This window comes from Anolis carolinensis, chromosome 1, assembly GCF_035594765.1.
Source record: "Anolis carolinensis isolate JA03-04 chromosome 1, rAnoCar3.1.pri, whole genome shotgun sequence".
Classification (NCBI taxonomy): domain Eukaryota; kingdom Metazoa; phylum Chordata; class Lepidosauria; order Squamata; family Dactyloidae; genus Anolis; species Anolis carolinensis.
In genome coordinates, this window is record NC_085841.1 from 284388503 (window position 1) to 284408441 (window position 19939).

Genomic DNA, 19939 nt, shown 5'->3' on the forward strand with positions numbered 1-19939 from the left:
TATTATAGTGATTCTGGAAACACAGAATGTAAAGTAATTTAAACATTTGCTTATCTATGTATTCATTTTGGTATTTGATTTGTTTTAGAAGTATTTTAAATGAAATATATAGTTTTGTTCTTATCAATAAAAGTTTAGTACAAGAAAATGATGATTTCATCTACAATTAAAGCAGAATGACAGAAATACAAGCTGTGATCACCTTTTTTGGACTACATTGCACAGAATTGTGAACTCCACATTAAAATAAACATGAAATAGTTTGGATCAGTGGGCACACCCCCGCACCTCTCAGTATATTTTGTTTTTGGTCTCTGATTATTGGGATAGAGTTGTCCTTGTGGATTTTCCTTGAAGAGACCCTGGATAAGACTAGTTGAAAGGGATTGAAGAGGCAGTGGTTAGTAGGTCCTGACAGAGTGACAAGGGAGCCAGTGTGGTATAATATTTTGGGAGTTAGACTGATTCTCAATTCCCCACATGCCCATTGAAACACACTGGGTGATCCTGGGTGAGTCATACAGTCTCAGCCTCAGAAAACTCTGATAGGTTCACCTTAGGGTCACCATGTCAGAAATGACCTGAATACACACAAAAATAAGAGGATGGTTTTACATGCACCACTTTTCCACAGGTCAACCCAGAATGCTGAATATCAGATTGCCCCTGGGGTGGTTTAGCCCCCCCCCCCAGCCACTGCAGAGACAGGAGGGAGTGCTGACTTTTCAGCAGTGTTGAAACTGGACATCCTCTCCTCTCCCATTCTCTTTGTCATGGTGGCCCACAGGCATGACATGAGTCGTGCCAGTTGCTTGTTGCAGTTATTGCTGTATATGCATGTATTTGACTAAGTTTCTGTGGGATCACTACTTGTGTACCTGGTCAATTACAACTCATAGCTGAGTAATTAGAACAATTAAGGATAACAAGCTTGAACCACTCCCTAAATGGGGTATAACTTGGGGAATGTTTGTAATGTTTTTGGGACTTACTGAATCACCGGCTTCAGAATTTACTGAGAGCCTACTATGTTTGTTTCCTTGCACCATTGAAGAAATCTCCAAGAAGATGCATGAATTTAATGCAAAGAACTTTGTGTGAGTTTTGTTGCTTCAAAGAGACTGAGTTTTTTTGAAGCTGCTTGTTTAATTTTCTCCTTGACTCTGCTACTTAAGAGTAAACTTTGATTTTTCCATTTTCCTGGCTTGTTTCTTTTGTTCATTGTGGATGCATAAAAGGGCTGGATAAGTCTGGACAGGACTGCACGCAGTTTATTTTTCCGCAAACCCGTAACAGCAGTGATATTGGCCAAGGTGCCAGAGAAACAGTGGTAAGGAAGAGAGAAGAAATCATTCATTCCTTTTCTTCCTCCCCTCTCCTTTTGCCTTGTTGCTCTGGCCAGCATCACTCCAGGTGATGAGCGACTGGCAGAATCCATGTTGAGCTCGCTGGCTACCATGACAATGAGAACAGGAGAGGAACACAGGATAGTTGTGTATATACAATTGAGGCCAGTTCCATCTTGAAATCTTCTCAACATGGGCACAAAGTTGTGATTTGCTCTGGATTTTGGAGGAGAATTGAGAGCAATCCATGATTTTGGTTCAAGGCCGAGTCAAGCAGCTTTGGTCCTCCCTAATCCTGATCAATTCCATGCGTCATTTAGCCATCACAGAGTTGAATTGCCTACCCTTTGTGCTTTGTGGTCCATGTAAATGTGTCCAGAAGGCTTATAGCTTCTCAAATATGCAAACAGTGACTAGATAGCCCTTTTACAGAGATCACTAACTAAATAAAAAAACTACAGGTGCAATGAAATAGGAACAAGCACACTTTATTGGGGCATACACACACACATACACACAAATAATGATACAAATGCTTATCTAATAAAGGGGTGTGATTTTTGAAAGGTAACTATTCAAAAGAACATACACTACTGCAAACACATATCACTATTCGTCTTGAAACAGATTGTGTATATTCAGTGTACATACAGGCTCCAAGGTTTCATCGGTGTGTATGTGTGTGTGTGTGTGTATATATATATATGTATGAATTTGAATGCAAAGGAGCCTTAAAGCCATTTCACCATTGGAAAATGCTATGAACCTGAAATGGTTTCTAAAATGTCAGTTGTTTCCCAATGGAATATCAATTATGTATTGAAGCTTGTTTAGGAAGGATGGGAATAGATTGAGGCTGGACCTTATACTACCTGTTGAAGCTGTCACTTTAAGAAATAAAATAAGATGTAAGAAGAGTGAGTCAAAAATATTCTGATAGCTAAAAGAAAAAGAGTATAGTAGACGTAAGTCAGCTTTGTGTTTTTTCCAGAGGAATTAAATAGGTTTTCTTTCGCTATCTTACTTTAATTCTATATCAAAAAGGTTTAAGATAGATTTCAATATTTTATTTTATAAGGCCTAACAACAGTTTCATAACATAGTATGTGATGTGTTCATTTAAAAAAATAAGTATTGTTTACTGCTTACCTAACTTGGCTAGAATCCATGGTAAATAAACCATACAGGAAAACAAACAACCCTACAAGAGCAGCAGGAATAAGCATTCCAGTATACCATCCCAACCAGGCGAAATAAAGACCGATTTTCTCTCCAAAATATCTCCTGCATTTAAAAAGGGGTGGGAAAGAAAAGATACATGTTGCTAATTAATTAAAATACATTTTAAGCCAAATCATGGCCATAGAACATTCAGCTAAAAATAAATCACATACTCTTAAGGTTAATGTGCTGTTTGTTTAGAAATAATTTGGACAAGTCCATTTAAGCCAATTCAATCCAATAATTACATTTCTATTGATTACATTTGAGAGAACTGTACTGACATGAAAGAGTTCCACTGAATTCAGCAGCCAAGCCAGAAAGTTGAACTCTAGGTTATATAAATCATGACATGTTGTTACATCTAATTTCACAATTATGGCTTACCTCCCCAGATGCCTCACCTGAAACAAAAGCTGACAAAAGGGATGGAAGAGGAACAAAGAGGAACACAGAAATGGGGAATGCAAACTATGGTTTGTCTGGTCACTTGTAGGACAATCAGTTCATAAACCATGAAATCATAGTTAATATATACTGGGGATATGTTTGATATGAAAATGTGGAGTGTGGCCATTGTCTAAGTACCTAATCAAATCCAGAGGCTGATATTTGTACCACATCCCCCATCGTGCCCACCGTTCATATAACAGATGTCGATGATTTTGAGCTCCATGAGTTTTGATGGGGTGTCTGCTCTTGTGACTCCCCTGGAGAAGACAAAGGAAAAAAAAGATAAGAGATGTAACCTTAGAAAGAAATGGTTTGAAAACTAATATCAGAAATGTGGTTTTATGTCAGATAATAATTTTCATGTATATAGCTGAACAATGCTGACAAAATACAATCTTGAGCTTACTGTTAAAGTTGATGTAGTCATAAACCTTTCCATAAAATGAAAACAGTCCTTTGGAACAAAAACAGTGTGATCCATCCAAAAGTGCTTTGTCTTGAGTATGAAACTGAAATACTTTCCAGCTGGGAAGCTCAGTTAATTATTAATGTGAATTTGCATAGTATATTTATATATAAAGTGTACTGCTGTCTTTATCTAATTTAACTTCACAATAACTCCCAATAAAAACTTGGGAGAGACAGACATCCACTGTATATATTCATGTATAAGTCAACCTCATGTATACGTCAAGGACAGGTTTTGAGGCCAAAGTTATGTAATTTGATATGAATTATGTATAAGTTATAAGAGAATCTACTTTAGTTCCAGGTCTGCTTCAGGGGCCCAGCAACTCCTGGCTGCTGCTCTTATTTCCTATTCCAGATTAATCTAAAGGAAGCACAAGCCCACTCTACTTTCTTGGTGCTTCTTTGAAGGGAAGAGACATTGCTGCCATTTCTCCACTCATGCATGTGGCAACTCATTATTTGAAACACAGGTTTAGTGATGGTTTTTAAGATTCTTTTTAAAGGAATCAAGAAACCTTATTTTTTCTAAAAGTTTTATTCACTGATTGGCTTGATGAGTGTTGTTCAGTTCAAAATTAATAAGGAGCTGGCAAAGAGGAGGATAGTTGGCCCCTTTTCTTCTCCACTTATGTCTAATTGGTGGCTGTCATGTTTGGGTATCGTTCCCAGAAGGAACCCGCTACATATAAACCTATTCATCATTTATGATTAATGATGTGGAATTTACATGATGTGCTACATGTCTTTTGATGCAGCATTTTGAGAAATGTGCAGGATAGGGTTGGGGAACCAAGTGTTTTTAAGGGGTCAAAAAGAGATCAAAAGTGGGTAGAGAAGAAATTCATATTGAACTGGCATGCTGATTTGGCTTTATGCCCAGTATGAACTGTGCAATTTTAAACCATACCAAGGGAACTAGACTGGGGTTGCTCTTTTCTCATACTGACTGTTTTTAGATATTAGTTTTGGATTGTCACCTCTGAGGGATACAGATTGTATGAAGGTTGCTCTTTATGTTCTATAAAAATGGACTGTTTATTCATGATTTTTTTGGCAATAAGAAGAGGATGGCTGGGAAATTATTCCTTTATATTAGAACTAGGAAGTACAAGACTCAAATAACATAGTTACTATAAATGATTTCTTTTGTGTCCAGTTTTGTCATGCAATGAAAGCATAATGCAGCTACAGTTCAAATACAATCTAATGAATGAGAAAGAATGAGAATGAAATTAATTTGTGACTACAATGAGGAATGGTTTCAAGTTACTTTTAAGGATTTTAGTGAAGTACTATTTTAGATGCTGAACCTAATCCTAATTAACTTATCAGGTCTTGGCTTGCATGGCATTGAAATATGCATACACACATGAAACAGAAATGTAACTTCTTACTGAGAAGCATGTATCAAGTGAGACAGCAGGTCATATAGTGAAAAGCATCTAATGTAGTGAAAAGTCATATGATACATACTGTGAAAGTCTGAGGTAAGAGCTATCATGAGTTACAAATAAAGACTTACAAATAAAGGAATGGAAAGAGCTAATTTAAGCTTTATATATAGACTGCAGGAGATGAAAGCAAATTTAGAATGAACATACCATACTTAAAGTACTACTACTTAAACTACCTCATGAGGTGGAAATGCCGCTTCATATGTTCCATTGTTGAGTAATCTGGTAATGCCTAAAGCAGAAAAAGGCAGACATTATGTAACTTAGAAATGATATTAAATTATTTTTGAAGAACAATCTTATTCCTGTATACAAAGTAATTTTCCATGAAATATTCCAGAAAGACCAAAGTTGTTAAACTGAACTGTAGTCTTCAGAAGATACTTTTTTTTTTTTTCAGTGTCAGGAGCAACCGGAGTTGCTTCTGGAGTGAGAGAATTGGCCGTCTGCAAGGACGTTGTCACGACCCAGGCTGCAGAGCACCAATAACCATACACAGAGGCCAGAATCTATCTAATATCTTTATTGTAGGAATATATAAAGTTAATAAAAACAAGTGTAGAAAATAGTCCAGAATTAGACCTTCCAGGAAAGGTCAGAATTAGTCCAAAAAAGCAATGTCCAATAAGAAATATTAAGGTCCAAAGTTGTAATCCAATAACCGAAACACTCACTTTGCCAAGCAAAGAGAGGGGAGATGACAAGGTCCTTTAGTCCATGAAACTTGAGCGAGGCTAGGAAATAACTTGATACTTGAAACAAGGCTTGAACGTGGAACAAGGTAACTAAGAACAAGAACAAGGTCCGTGGAATAACTTGATAAATCCGTGGAACAAGGCAAGGATTGATCCTGGGAAACAAGGCAAAGTCCGTAGATAAACAAAGGCTGGGAAGCAAGGCGAAGGCTGGATAGCAAGGCAAGGCTTGAGCAGGAGCGAGGCTTGAACCGGAGCGCGCTGTCCAGACACAACTCGCTCCGTAGGCTGACGAATTGACTCCGCGAAGTTACTACGCGGGTAAAACACCTAAATAGAGTCTAGCTTCCCGCCGAAGCAGTTCTCTGGGAATCAGAACCGAAAGCTAACTCTGAGACCAGATGTGAGACTCCCCAAAGATTCTCACGAGAAGCAGTCTTAATTGGCCACATTCTTAGCTGCAATCCTCGCACTCCTGCGCGAAGCTGAATCCAAACTTCTCTGTTGTTTACAAAACTCCCGGCGCAAGAATACGGGAGAAGTAGGCTCTGGGCTTGTTTGACATACTTCTGGGAGACAACTTTCTTGCAGGTGCAAGGTTCCCAGATCTGCCTGGGAAAGATCTGGCAGAGAGGAATCCAGTTCAGACTGGGAAGGTAAAAAACCCAAGTGTTCATCTTCATCAGGAATTACAATGTCCTGAGCAGGACTACAAGGCCCATGGGTCATCACACTATCCCCCTCCTCAAGGCCCCTCCCAAACTGGGGCCCTCTCCCCGAGGCGCGAGGTCGCGGTTTGGTGGGATAGGTCTGATGAAAGCGACGGGTTAGATCAGGAGCATGGACTGTGGAGGCGTCTTCCCAGGAGCGTTCCTCAGGGCCAAAACCCACCCAGTCAATGAGATATTGTAGGCGGCGGCGGTGAAAGCGAGAATCCAAAATGTCCTCAACCTCGAACTCCTCCTCCCCATTCATCAAAACAGGAGGGGGGGCCGGTTGGTCTGTATCAGGACGCACACCATCCGCCGGAAGGAGCAGGGAACGGTGAAACACTGGGTGAATGCGCATTGAACGCGGAAGTTGGAGTTTGAAAGTCACGGGGTTTAATTGCGCCACCACTGGATAGGGGCCAATGAAACGGGCATCTAACTTCCGGCAAGGGCGGTGGGAGGGCAGAAAGCGAGTGGACAGGAAAACCCGATCTCCTACCTTGATTTCGGGGCCCGGCTGGCGATGTTTGTCAGCGTGGCGTTTATAGTCCTCCTTGGCTTGGTCCAGTTGCTGGAGCAAAAGTTGTTGCACCGCTGTGAGTTCCTGCAGCCAATCCTCTGCTGCGGGAACCTCTGAAGTTTCAATGACAGGGGGAAAGAAACGTGGATGGAAGCCGTAGTTTGCAAAGAACGGCGTTTCTTTTGTAGAAGCTTGAACTCCATTGTTGTAGGCAAACTCAGACAGTGGTAACAGAGAAGCCCAATTGTCCTGTTGATAGTTTACATAACAGCGAAGATACTGCTCCAAAGTGGCATTGGTGCGCTCCGTTTGCCCATCTGTTTGGGGATGATGAGCTGAAGATAAGCGAGAGTCTATGCCCAATAGTTTTTGTAGTGCCTTCCAAAAACGAGAGGTGAATTGAGATCCACGGTCTGTGACTAAACTCTTGGGCAATCCATGTAGTCTGAAGACATGTTGAAGAAATAGATCCGCAGTTTCCTTGGCCGTGGGGAGGCCTTCGCAGGGAATGAAATGGGCTAACTTGGTGAATAGGTCCACCACCACTAAGATCGTGGTGAATCCACAGGAAGGTGGTAGGTCAGTGATGAAATCCGCGGAAATTATTTCCCATGGGCGAGATGGGGTAGGAAGGGGGTGTAAAAGCCCTGAGGGCTTCTCCCTTCGTATCTTGGAGCGCTGGCATACTGGGCAGGTGTTGACATATTTTTCCACATCCTTGCGGATCTTGGGCCACCAAAAATCCCTTAGGATCAAATGCATAGTTTTAAATAGTCCGAAGTGTCCTGCTGGTTTGCAGTCATGACACAGACGAAGCGCTTTTTCCCTGCCCGGTCCGGGTGGGATATAGACATGATTTCTATAGCAGAGCAGCCCATCTTTAAGCGAAAAGGGGAAATGCAGACCTTGGCGAAGTTGGTCCTGCGCCCAGGCATCTGCTTGCTGACTAGCCCTGATTTCTTGAGCACAGATGGGTCCTGGAGTAGGGGAAGTTGAACCAATGGGAATGGATTTGGTGTTCCCCACCGTGAGCGTGGCAAAGTTCTCAGGTTGTAGCAGTTGGGATTCAAAGGTCTCCTTGCGTCCTGCAGCGTATTCCGGTTTACGTGACAGGGCGTCTGCTTGCTTGGTTTGGGCTGGGGTCACATAATGGATCTGGAAGTTGAAACGTTCAAAGAATAAAGCCCAACGTTGCTGCCTCTGATTTAGTTTGCGGGCAGTTCTTAGATGTTCTAGATTACGATGATCAGTGTGGACTTCAATGGGAAATTTGGCCCCTTCTAGCCAATGTCTCCAAGTTTCAAAGGCTGCCTTTATGGCCAGTAGTTCTTTTTCCCAAATGGTGTAATTCCTCTCTGGTGTGGTTAGTTGACGAGAATAAAAGGCACAGGGGTGGAGGTGATCTCCCACCGGTTGTAAGAGTACAGCCCCAATTGCCACATCAGAGGCGTCCGCTTGCACCACAAAAGGGGTTCCAGGATTTGGGTGCTGTAGAATTGGCTGGGAGGTGAATAGTTTCTTTAGTTGCTGGAACCCTTTCTCTGCTTGATCAGTCCAGCGGAAAGGCTGCTTTCCACGGATGCAGCTAGTGATGGGGTCGGACCAGCGGGCAAAATCTGGAATGAACTTGCGGTAGTAGTTCGCGAACCCCAAGAAACGCTGCACCTCTTTCTTGTTAGTTGGCGCCCGCCATTCCAATACTGCTGAAACTTTGGCTGGATCCATGGAAAGCCCTAGAGGCGAGATGCGGTAACCAAGGAAATCTACCTCTTGTAGATCAAAAGCGCATTTTTCCAGCTTGGCATAAAGTCCATGATCCCGCAATCGTTGTAACACCATTTTGACGTGGTTCTCATGTTCTGATTGTGATCTGGAAAACACCAAAAAATCGTCCAGGTAGATTATCAAGAACCTGTCTAGATAGTCCTGAAAAATGTCATTGACAAAATGCTGGAACGTTGCGGGGGCTCCGCATAAACCGAAATTCATAACTCGGGACTCAAATAATCCGAATTTGGTCTGGAAGGCGGTCTTCCACTCGTCCCCTTCCCTGATGCGAACTAAGTTGTAAGCCCCCCGAAGATCCAGCTTGGTGTAAACCTTGGCTCCTCGAAGCCGATCCAGTAGATCCGAGATTAAAGGCAGGGGATAGCTGTTCCGCTTGGTGATATTGTTCAATGCTCTGTAGTCCACCACCAAGCGTAGTTCCCCTGACTTCTTCTTCACAAACATCACTGGGGAGGCGGCTGGGGATTGAGAGGGTCTGATGAATCCCTTGCGAAGGTTTGTCTCTAGGAATTCCCTGAGAGCTTCTTGCTCTGGTTCAGTCAGGGAGTAGAGATGCCCTCGCGGGATCGGGGCCCCCTCCACCAAGTCAATGGCACAGTCATAAGGTCTATGTGGGGGTAATTTTTCGGCTTCTTTCTCATTGAATACATCCCAATACTCGGAGTACTTCTTTGGCAAGGTGATGATGGGCTCGGTGTCTGTGGCATGGCATACCTTGGCTACGAGGCAATGGTTTGGGCAGTACGGTGAAGCAAACTGCAGTTCTCTGTTGGACCAGGAGATGTTAGGGTCGTGGAGAGTCAGCCATGGAATTCCCAAAATCACAGGGAAATGGGGGACCTCGGTAACAAAGAAGGAAATCTCTTCCATATGTTCCCTTATCCACATCCTGGTGGGTTCCGACCACTGACTTACGGGGCCCGTCTTGAGGGGACGGCCGTCTATGGCTTGCACCACACGGGCATTCTTGAAATCATGATATTGTAATCCCAGAGAGTCGGCATACTCTCTATCGATGAAATTGTTGGTAGCTCCAGAGTCTATCATGGCGTGGATCATGACGGGTCCCCTTTTTGCTGACCATAATGTGACCACGAGAAGGAACAGGACCCCGGTTGGCGGCTCTTGGATGGATTTTTTGACCGGGTTGGCGAGCCCCTCTACACCCGGTCGTTGGCTTCCCCCGCCGGCTGTGTGCCAGTCGGCTCAGACGCCTTCGTCTCCGTGGAGGACGCCGCCGCAAGACGGGCGGCAGGCTTCCCTTTGGCTGGGCACTCTCTGGCGAAGTGGCCCCCGTTCCCGCAGTACCAGCAGAGGTTTAAGCGTTGACGACGGGCCTTCTCGGCGGCATCTAGTCTGGGACGCACATTGCCCAACTGCATCGGCACCTCCTCGCCTCCTCTGGGGTATGGGGTTGGCGGTGGGGGTCTCCACACCGGACGTGGCTGAACGCTGGCGGGAGCGGGGGGTTTTGCCCCGGCTCTACTGCCCTGGCCTCGAACCCACTGTTTCCTGTTGGCAATCATGACTTCAGCCCGTAAACATTGATCAATGAGTGCCTCGAGGGTCTGGGGAGGATCCACCTTGGAGATTTCTTCCAGCATTTCAATGTTGAGACCCTCCCGGAATTGTCCCCTGAGGGCTACATCGTTCCAGCCGGTGTTGTGGGCCAGCACTCGGAACTCGGCTATATACTGAGACATAGGTCTGTCTCCTTGGAAAAGGCGACGGAGTTTGTGACCGGCTGCCTCCAAATTGTCCTCGATTCCCCAAGTCTCCTTGAGGTGGTCCAAGAAGTGTTGCGCTGATCTTAGGTGTGGAGAGGCTTGGTCGAACAGTGCCGTCGCCCAGCTGGCCGCTGGCCCGTCTAGAAGACTGTAAACCCATGCCACTTTGATGTCTTCTTGGGGAAACTCGGCAGCACGGGCCTCCAGATAAGCTTGACATTGGCGACGGAAGACATGAACCTTAGAAGCTTCTCCAGTAAACTTGGTTGGCAACGCCATGGCCGGAAGACGAACTCCGCGTTCCTTCAAACCCCTTATTTCTCCATCCTGTGCATTGAGCTTATCACGGATTCGGTCCACCTCTTCCTTGTCGATGGTGTAGGTAATCGGCTGGCCGCTCGGCCCAGGTACGGTTCCGGTAGACATTCTGGCCGAGGTTAATTGGTGCTTAGGGTGGCGGAGTCAAACTGTCACGACCCAGGCTGCAGAGCACCAATAACCATACACAGAGGCCAGAATCTATCTAATATCTTTATTGTAGGAATATATAAAGTTAATAAAAACAAGTGTAGAAAATAGTCCAGAATTAGACCTTCCAGGAAAGGTCAGAATTAGTCCAAAAAAGCAATGTCCAATAAGAAATATTAAGGTCCAAAGTTGTAATCCAATAACCGAAACACTCACTTTGCCAAGCAAAGAGAGGGGAGATGACAAGGTCCTTTAGTCCATGAAACTTGAGCGAGGCTAGGAAATAACTTGATACTTGAAACAAGGCTTGAACGTGGAACAAGGTAACTAAGAACAAGAACAAGGTCCGTGGAATAACTTGATAAATCCGTGGAACAAGGCAAGGATTGATCCTGGGAAACAAGGCAAAGTCCGTAGATAAACAAAGGCTGGGAAGCAAGGCGAAGGCTGGATAGCAAGGCAAGGCTTGAGCAGGAGCGAGGCTTGAACCGGAGCGCGCTGTCCAGACACAACTCGCTCCGTAGGCTGACGAATTGACTCCGCGAAGTTACTACGCGGGTAAAACACCTAAATAGAGTCTAGCTTCCCGCCGAAGCAGTTCTCTGGGAATCAGAACCGAAAGCTAACTCTGAGACCAGATGTGAGACTCCCCAAAGATTCTCACGAGAAGCAGTCTTAATTGGCCACATTCTTAGCTGCAATCCTCGCACTCCTGCGCGAAGCTGAATCCAAACTTCTCTGTTGTTTACAAAACTCCCGGCGCAAGAATACGGGAGAAGTAGGCTCTGGGCTTGTTTGACATACTTCTGGGAGACAACTTTCTTGCAGGTGCAAGGTTCCCAGATCTGCCTGGGAAAGATCTGGCAGAGAGGAATCCAGTTCAGACTGGGAAGGTAAAAAACCCAAGTTTTCATCTTCATCAGGAATTACAATGTCCTGAGCAGGACTACAAGGCCCATGGGTCATCACAGACGTTGCCCAGGGGACGCCCGGATGTTTTGATGTTTTTACCATCCTTGTGGGAGGCTTCTCTCATGTCCCTGCATGGAGCTGGAGCTGATAGAGGGAGCTCATCCACACTCTCCCCAGGTGGGATTCGAACCTGGCAGCTTTCAGGTCAGCAACCCAACCTTCAAGTCACTTAGTCCACTACGCCATCTGGGGGCTCCAGAAGATACTTATTACTTATCATTGGACATTTTGTAAAGACCATGTAATGTGCGCATTAAACACAGCTTTCCACAATGAACAAATTACCTGTTGGTCATTCAGATTACTAATGGTTATCCAGAGCTTTGACGTCAATAAATAAATGGCACAGTGATCTATGCTTCATTGCTTTTTTCAATATCCACATTAACAAACGATCAGGAGAATATCAAGTAGCTTTTTGGGCTTATATGAATGTATTCATTTGACTGGAAAGACACTAGCATGGGAACATGTCACTCTGTACCAGGGCCATTTGCAACAATGCCATGAATTTATAAGAGTATATATTGCACACAGAAATTAACCAAAACAATGGGCCAAAAGAAATGCCAATATCTTTTTAAGCGTAGGGATGGCTCTTCCTTAACAACTGCTACAGGGACAACTCAACTCTCAGCTGAAAATAGCAGCAAGTAAAAGGGAGTCACTGGACCTTCCATGGCCTGCTCTGCTCAGTGGCTGAAGCAGCCCAGGAAGCAAGAGCTCATCAAATATTCCTGCTTTGCCTGCCTTCTGGACTATGAGAACTTCTGCCTGAAGCCTTATCAGCTGTGTCTGCTGTGGAGGAAGAGGCCAGAAACCAGAGGGGCTCCATCCAGCTCTTCTGCTGCCTGACTGGTCTTCTTATGAGTAGACTACACCCCAGGCCCATTCCATCTGGGTGTGATTCAACAGTCTCCAAGGAGGAAGCAGTATAAAACCAAGCCCACAAGGCTTGGAATGACTTCTTTTATTTTACTGTATATTGTATATTGTTTGTGGTAAAAACAGCTCATTGGGTGGATAATGATTGCTCTGGGACTGTTACACCAGCTGGCGGTGAGAGAGCCAGATGAAGGACTAGGTAGTAGTGAGAGGGCTACCCAGAACCATCTAGCCGGCTGCAATGCTGCCGCCCTGGTGGGAGTAGGATGCTACTGAACTATCTAAATAATCAGCCAGCTCAATTTGGAATACACTCATTGACTGTGTGTTAAGAGTTGTACTGATGTCTTATGATCTGTCTTTTGTGTTTCCATTTTTTGTTTTTGGTTGTCTCTTTGGCGCTGTATTGTTTGTATTTAATTTAGGACAGATGAAGATATGGTGATGGCAGGATCACATGCCCATATCGAGAAAGGAGAGAAAGGTGTTTAATACCTATCTCAACTTCCAAACACCCTGCCAGCCTGGGGAACTTGGAATGAGCCACAAAACCTCATATTGCTCTTAAGTAATGCCAGGTCAGTGAAAAATAAGATACATATAATTTTATATGAGCTCCTCAAAGATGAGGGAGCTGACCTAGCATGCTTCACTGAAATTCAACTGGGAGATGATAGCAGTCCAACCTGGGCCAGGCCCTCCTAGCTGAGTGCTGCATCAGTGAGCGGGTGAGGGAAAGTGAGCTGTTCAGAATAGTTAGAGGTTAAACTCAGGTACCCTCCCCTCTGAACCCATTATTAGAACCTTCAGTAGCTCACTATGATGCGTTTAACAACTATTTTGCAGATAAAATCTCTCACATAAGAACTGATTTAGATAAAATCACTGGAGCAGAGGCCAACAATGAGGTATCCAGCAACTCTATGAGTGGGATTACAATGGATCAGTTTCTATTGGTGAGTACTATTAATGTGAACAAGCTGCCGGGGCAAGTAAGCAGGACAACCTGTTTTCTTGATCCTTGTCCCTCTTAGCTGATCATCCAGGGAAGAGATGCAATTCGAACTCAAAAACAACAAATTATTAATACATCTCTCAGACCTTAAAGGAGAGACAGTTCATGAATGCAAAATGAGCTTTTACTGGTTATAAAGTCTGATGCATTTCAGCCGGAAACTTTTTGGGGGAGGATGGCATTTAAAATTAAAGCTGCAGAAATTTCTGAACTGAATTTTGTAGCTGCTGCTTTAGAGATTTCTGCAACTTTCAAGGACAAGTGTAACGATGATATAAAGAACTGTCTTCTTTTTTTACTTACCAATACCAATTTGCCAGAAAACTGTGTTACACTATTAGGACAGCTTTTATGCCCCTAAAAACACCACAATAATATATTGTTAAAATATTCTACTAATACAGATGTGGGATTAACATAGATGAAACAAGGGCAATTCAATCTCTTCTCTTCTTCCACTGACTGAGTTAACTGTGTGTAAACCACTCTGAGTCCCCTCGGGTAGATAGCGTGGGTTATAAATAAAGTATTATTATTTTAAACTACCTTTATCATTTGAACTCAGTTACCAGCAACTGATGTACTGTAAGCTTAGGATAAAAGAAAGAAGTGGAGAATCAACAGCACAGAGAATCTGGTACTGTTGAAAAGCAACTGAAAAATTGGACAATACAGGATTAATACTTGTAGTGTCTCAGAGACCCCCGAGTCATGACCCCATCGCTATTATGGAGCAGACCGAAGAAGAGATGGGGTTTCTGCCATTTCCGCTTGATTCCGTTCCTTTCCAGGTGCCCACTGTGGACAGTTCTAGCTCCAGAGAATGTTAGTTTTGACTGCCGATTGTTTTGGGAGGCTTCGCGCGCGGAAAAGCAGATTTCGAGAAGGAGCGCTCGTTTAACAGAGAAAGCAAGCGTTAATTAAGCTGGTTCCCTTGAGAGTTTTCAGGGAGGACTGCATCTGGCAAAGTTGTTGACTTTGGTCATTTTCCCTTGGGAAAGAGCTCAGACACCTGGTTGAGGAGGAGAGCAAAGTCCCATAAAAGTTCTGGGCACCAAATAGATTTTGCGGTGTTCAACGTGTCAGTTGAGGAATTCACATCGACCCTAGTTCTGCAGCGCACTACTCTCGAGTAGACTGGCGTTGCGTCTTCATCTCCCTGCCAAGCCTGGACAGCGATTCAGCTTTACCACGACTAACTTTGCCTTTCCTTGCATCCTAGCCTCGGATTCGAGCCCTGGAACTCTTGACAGCTCCTGCCTTAATCCCCACTCAAACAGTCTAAAGGTTTGAGTGTGTTTCGGTTATTGGATTTTAAACTTTGAACTCTAATACTGGACATCTACTTTCATATTACTGGACTATATTTGACCTTTCCTGAAAGCTCTACTGCTGGACTAAATACTCTGCTTATTTTTAGTTGTCTCCTTATTTTCCTTAATAAAGATATTAGATTGTTTATTGGCCTTCGTGTCTGATTCCCAGTGCTCACGCTGCCCTGAGGTGTCACAATACTGTTCCTGCTAAATTGGGATAGCTGGAGAATAGGTTATTCCAGATATGGTTTCACTATCTATATATATAAAAGAGTGATGGAATCAGGGCACCGGACAAAACAGCAAAACTACAGGCCCCCCAACCTCGAAATTTGACAACACAACCCATCATCCACGCCTCTAGGTTGATATAACAAAAAGAAAAGAAAAATAAAGTCCTAATTAGAGGGAGAGCAATAATTGTTTTTATCCAATTGCTGCCAGTTTAGAGGGCTAATCTCTGCCCACTTGGTCTCCTAGCAACCAGCCAAGGGACAGCCAGGTTTCAGTTAGGGGACAGGCAGATTTAGGCCTCACTGAGTCTTCTTCCACAGATTATCTAATTTGCACTGGATTATATGGCAGTGTAGACTCAAGGCCCTTCCACACAGCTATATAACCCATTTAGAATCTTATATTATCTGCTTTGCACTGGATTATCTTGACTCCACACTACCATATAATCCACTTCAGTGTGCATTTTATACAGCTGTGAAGAAGGGGCCTCATATAATCCAGTTCTAAGCAGATAATTTAAGATTATCTATATACAGTAGACTCTCACTTATCCAACATAAACAGGCCGGCAGGATAAGTGAATATGTTGGATAATAAGAAAGGATTCAGGAAAAGCCGATTAAACATCAAATTTGGTAATGATTATACAAATTAAACACCAAAACATCATATTATACAACAAATTTGACAGAAAAAGTAGTTCCATGTGCAGTAATGCTATGTAGTAATTACAGTAGAGTCTCACTCATCCAACACTCGCTTATCCAACGTTCTGGATTATCCAACACATTTTTGTAGTCAATGTTTTCAATATATCGTGATATTTTGGTGCTAAATTCATAAATACAGTAATTACTACATACCATTACTGCGTATTGAATGAATACAATCTGGCTCCAAGTATTCAAAAACACTAAAATCAGATATATAAAAATTAATGTGGTATAATAAAACAGAACAATACAATCTCTAAAATCAGAACACTAAATAAAGAACAACACTCTGAAAACAGGGGAATTCCACACAGGAAACGATCAGGGCCAGCTAACACCTCCCAACAAAGTATTCACATCATCAAAGTCTGGCAAATCCTCTGTTTTCTCAGGGCCACAGACAGTAGAAGCACATAAAATATCGCAAACAACACCACTCTGAAAACAAGGGAGTTCCAGACAGGAAACAATCAGGGCCAGCTAACACCTCCCAACAAAAAATTCACTCAGGGAGGAAACAGCCAGGCTTTAAAGCTGCAAGGCCATTACATCCTAATCATTTTTCCTAATTGCAGCATTCATACTTGCCTCCAACAGACAAAAAAAACAATCAGAAATATTGTATATTCACAACCTTTAGGAAACAATATCTCCTGATGGCGCAGCGTGTTAAAGCGCTGAGCTGCTGAACTGCTGGACCGAAAGGTTTGAATTGGGGGAGCGGAGAGAGCCCCCACTGTTAGCCCCAGCTTCTGCCAACCCAGAAGTTCAAAAACATACAAATGTGAGTGCATCAATAGGTACTGCTCCGATGGGAAGGTAACGCCGCTCCATGCAGTCATCCTACATGACCTTGGAGGAGTCTACGGACAGTGCCGGCTCTTCGGCTTAGAAATGGAGATGAGCACCAACCCCCAGAGTCAGGGGAAAACGTTTACCCTTTACCTTAACTACCACCAATTCCTCAATACTTTATTTCCCATACCACCATACTTCGCCACAGCAACGCGTGGCCGGGCACAGCTAGTGCAGTTATATAAGGGCAGTATGATTATGGTAGTTTATTTATTTATTTACAGTATTTATATTCCTCCTTCTCACCTGAAGGGGACTCAAGGCGGATCACATTGTACACATATAAGGCAAACATCCAATGCCATATAACATAGAACAGAGACAGAGACAGATGCAATTTAAACCTTCTCCAGCTTCTAGCTTCCTGAGGGTATGCTTGATTCCGGCCACAGGGGGAGCAGCTGATTCATCATCCACTGTGACAGCAACTTCCTCATTCCAACAGTGGCTGGATGATTTTTATAGTGTCATAAATTAGCCTCCCCACATATGGGTGGTACCTAAATTTCCTACTTGATAGATGCAACTATATTTCAGGTTGCTTAGATCAGCAACAAACAGGGGCTATATTTTATTTTTTTAATTGTCAGGTGCTCACCCCCACACAGGCTGGCCTTGAACTCATGACCTCTTGGTCAGAGTGATTTATTGCAGCTGGCTGCTAATCAGCCTGCGCCACAGCCCGGCCCAATGTAAGGAATAAGAGTTCTCCCATTTCATTCTCCTGTCTTTGAAATAACTAGGAGGCCTTCTGGGAAAAGCACTTGTTTTGCTATGGAAGGTAAGCACACAGGAAGGTAAGCACACAAACACACAGTTTTATGATTTTTTACCCATTTTTGATTTTCCATCTTCATACTTTGTTCTTTGCAGCATATGGTGCACTATTCTACTTCTGGTGGAGTTGCTGAAGAAGCTGTCTTTGTTGTTTATTGTAAAACTGTTAAAAAGATAGCTGTTGTCAACTAATTTCCAAAGCAGCTGACAAAATAACAGCAAGCAATACATTTCACAATGAATCCATGTTTTCCATACTTCTAGCATGAGGTCCGAGAACTTTAGAATATTATATATTTGGTTACACAGTTTATAGACCTCCCAATTTAATTTGACAAAATTGCAATAAAAACAAATTGAATCCAATATAACATGTTATAAACTTGAAAATCATTTGAAAAGAGAAAACAAGCAACAGCAGGAAAAAAAATCCAAAATCTGTAAAGGGAGGATATAGTCACTGTTGCCTCCCCTGCTGTCTCCCTGTTTATACCTTGCTCTGAGAGGTTTGTTCTCAATGTGAGGCATTGCTGGTCAGGGAAACAAACCATCCTTGCTATTGCAGCATAGGCAGTCTAAGGAAAGTATTTTCTACAGATCTTTGCTCTGACAACCTTTGTGAGATGGGCCTGGAGTGTCCATCCCATAATGCTTCACACTGAGAATCCCTCAGATCAGGACATTAGACTAGCTAATCCTGCTCCAACTACCCCTCCCAAGCAGGTTTTGAAATATTAAGAATTGCAGGAACAAATCAGAATTGTGAAAAATTGCAACCCCCCTCCCCACTCATATATGCCAAGCTTTCCAGACTGAGCAGAAGAATCTAAATAAGTGTAATATGCCATGTAACCAGGTAACCTTCTGAAACCCCATCTTCTACAAAAGCATTAAAGGTGAAGGAGTTCTTTCTAGTTTCACTCAGGCAACCATAAAGTTCTATCAACAGGGGAGCACAAACTGGAAACCACCCTTTGGTGCCCTTTTCACACTAGTCAACTATTTCACTAGGGTTTCAAGCTATGGAATCTTGTGATTTGCAAACTAGAAATACTAGAATTCCACAAAATATATCCATGGCAGTTACATTGGTATCAAGCCTGTGAGTTATAAACTAATATTTTAGCTGGTTCTAAGCCAACGGGCTAGCAGGCATGAGGATCAAAAACATATTCACTTGGTTTACCATTTGCTCTAACAAAATTCAATTGACTGCAACCGCAGCAATATGTTTTTATATGAAACTGCATTTCACAGACATAAAATTATGGCTTTATGAAAAACATTGAAAAATATCATTTTTGGTTTAAGTGAGAAATTGAATTTGTCCCCTATGATTTAGGGTAATGTAAGAGTCTTTCGAAAGTTTTCAGATTAGTATGACTATCTTAGGAGAGCTGCAGTGTTATTCTTGGAAGAGAAAATCAAATCTCCCAAGTGGAATTATGTTGGCGAAAGTCTTGGTCTAGAAAATATTTGTTGAATATAGACTCTATTTCTAGATGACATAATTTTTAGAATATGATTTCCATTCAGTTTTGACACCAGCCATCTGTTAATGAGGATTGTTGTTGTGTCACCCGCTGGGGGAAAATGAAATATTAATGTGGGTGTCTTATTCATATGAATAATTTTAAACCACCACTTACTGATGTATGCGTGCACGACTGAAGGGTGCTGTGTAGCAATCTGTTTCTTCCAAATCAGGAAGTGCTTCTTTGTCAAGTTTCATAGGATTTCTGGGCAACCAGCTCTTCAATTCCCTCATATTCCTTTGCAAACTGAAAAAAATACAAGAAATACGTTGTTTTGTTGTATTTTTCATTATGTACTTTGAAGTACTGGAACAAATATTGAAAGGGAAAGATGAGAATGGAATAGTTGTAGTCTCTATAATGTTCTTCATTTCAGAATGGTGGAAATAATCACGAAACCAAGGGATAAAACCATTAACAGACTAATGAAAAAATAAGTCCCATTGAATATTTGCCCCCGGATAAGTGCCTGTAGGATTGCCAACCAATGATCAAGCCCATCAGAGCTTTAATTTGAAAATGAGAAGAACCTGATGGATTGATATTATGTTCGGAGTGAAGAACATAAGATCAAATGCAGAGTTGTGGAATGACCATATGACCCATCATCCCCCACTGATGTTATAATTGGCCATGCTAGGACTCATGCAAATTGCAGTTCTGTAACATTCCCCAGGATTGCCCTCAAAAATGAAGTTTGTGTTGCTATTGTGAAAGTATTATTTGTTTGGAGCATTCAAATCTATCATTTGTTTTGGACATTAAAATGTATGACTTTTTT

At 42.8% G+C, this 19939-nt stretch overlaps 1 protein-coding gene across 4 annotated transcripts in view; it reads right to left on the reverse strand.

Moving 5' to 3' along the window:
- Positions 1-19939, reverse strand: part of ano3 (anoctamin 3) — a 332479-nt gene that overhangs the window by 56614 nt on the left and 255926 nt on the right. For all 4 annotated transcript variants that reach the window (XM_062981001.1, XM_016995634.2, XM_062981076.1 and 1 more), the window contains 5 exons: positions 19273-19404; positions 17680-17786; positions 5122-5177; positions 3156-3277; positions 2496-2630 (listed from right to left, as the gene is read on the reverse strand). In XM_062981001.1, coding sequence (XP_062837071.1) covers positions 2496-2630; positions 3156-3277; positions 5122-5177; positions 17680-17786; positions 19273-19404 — 552 coding nt within the window. The remainder of the gene's footprint in view (positions 1-2495; positions 2631-3155; positions 3278-5121; positions 5178-17679; positions 17787-19272; positions 19405-19939) is intronic.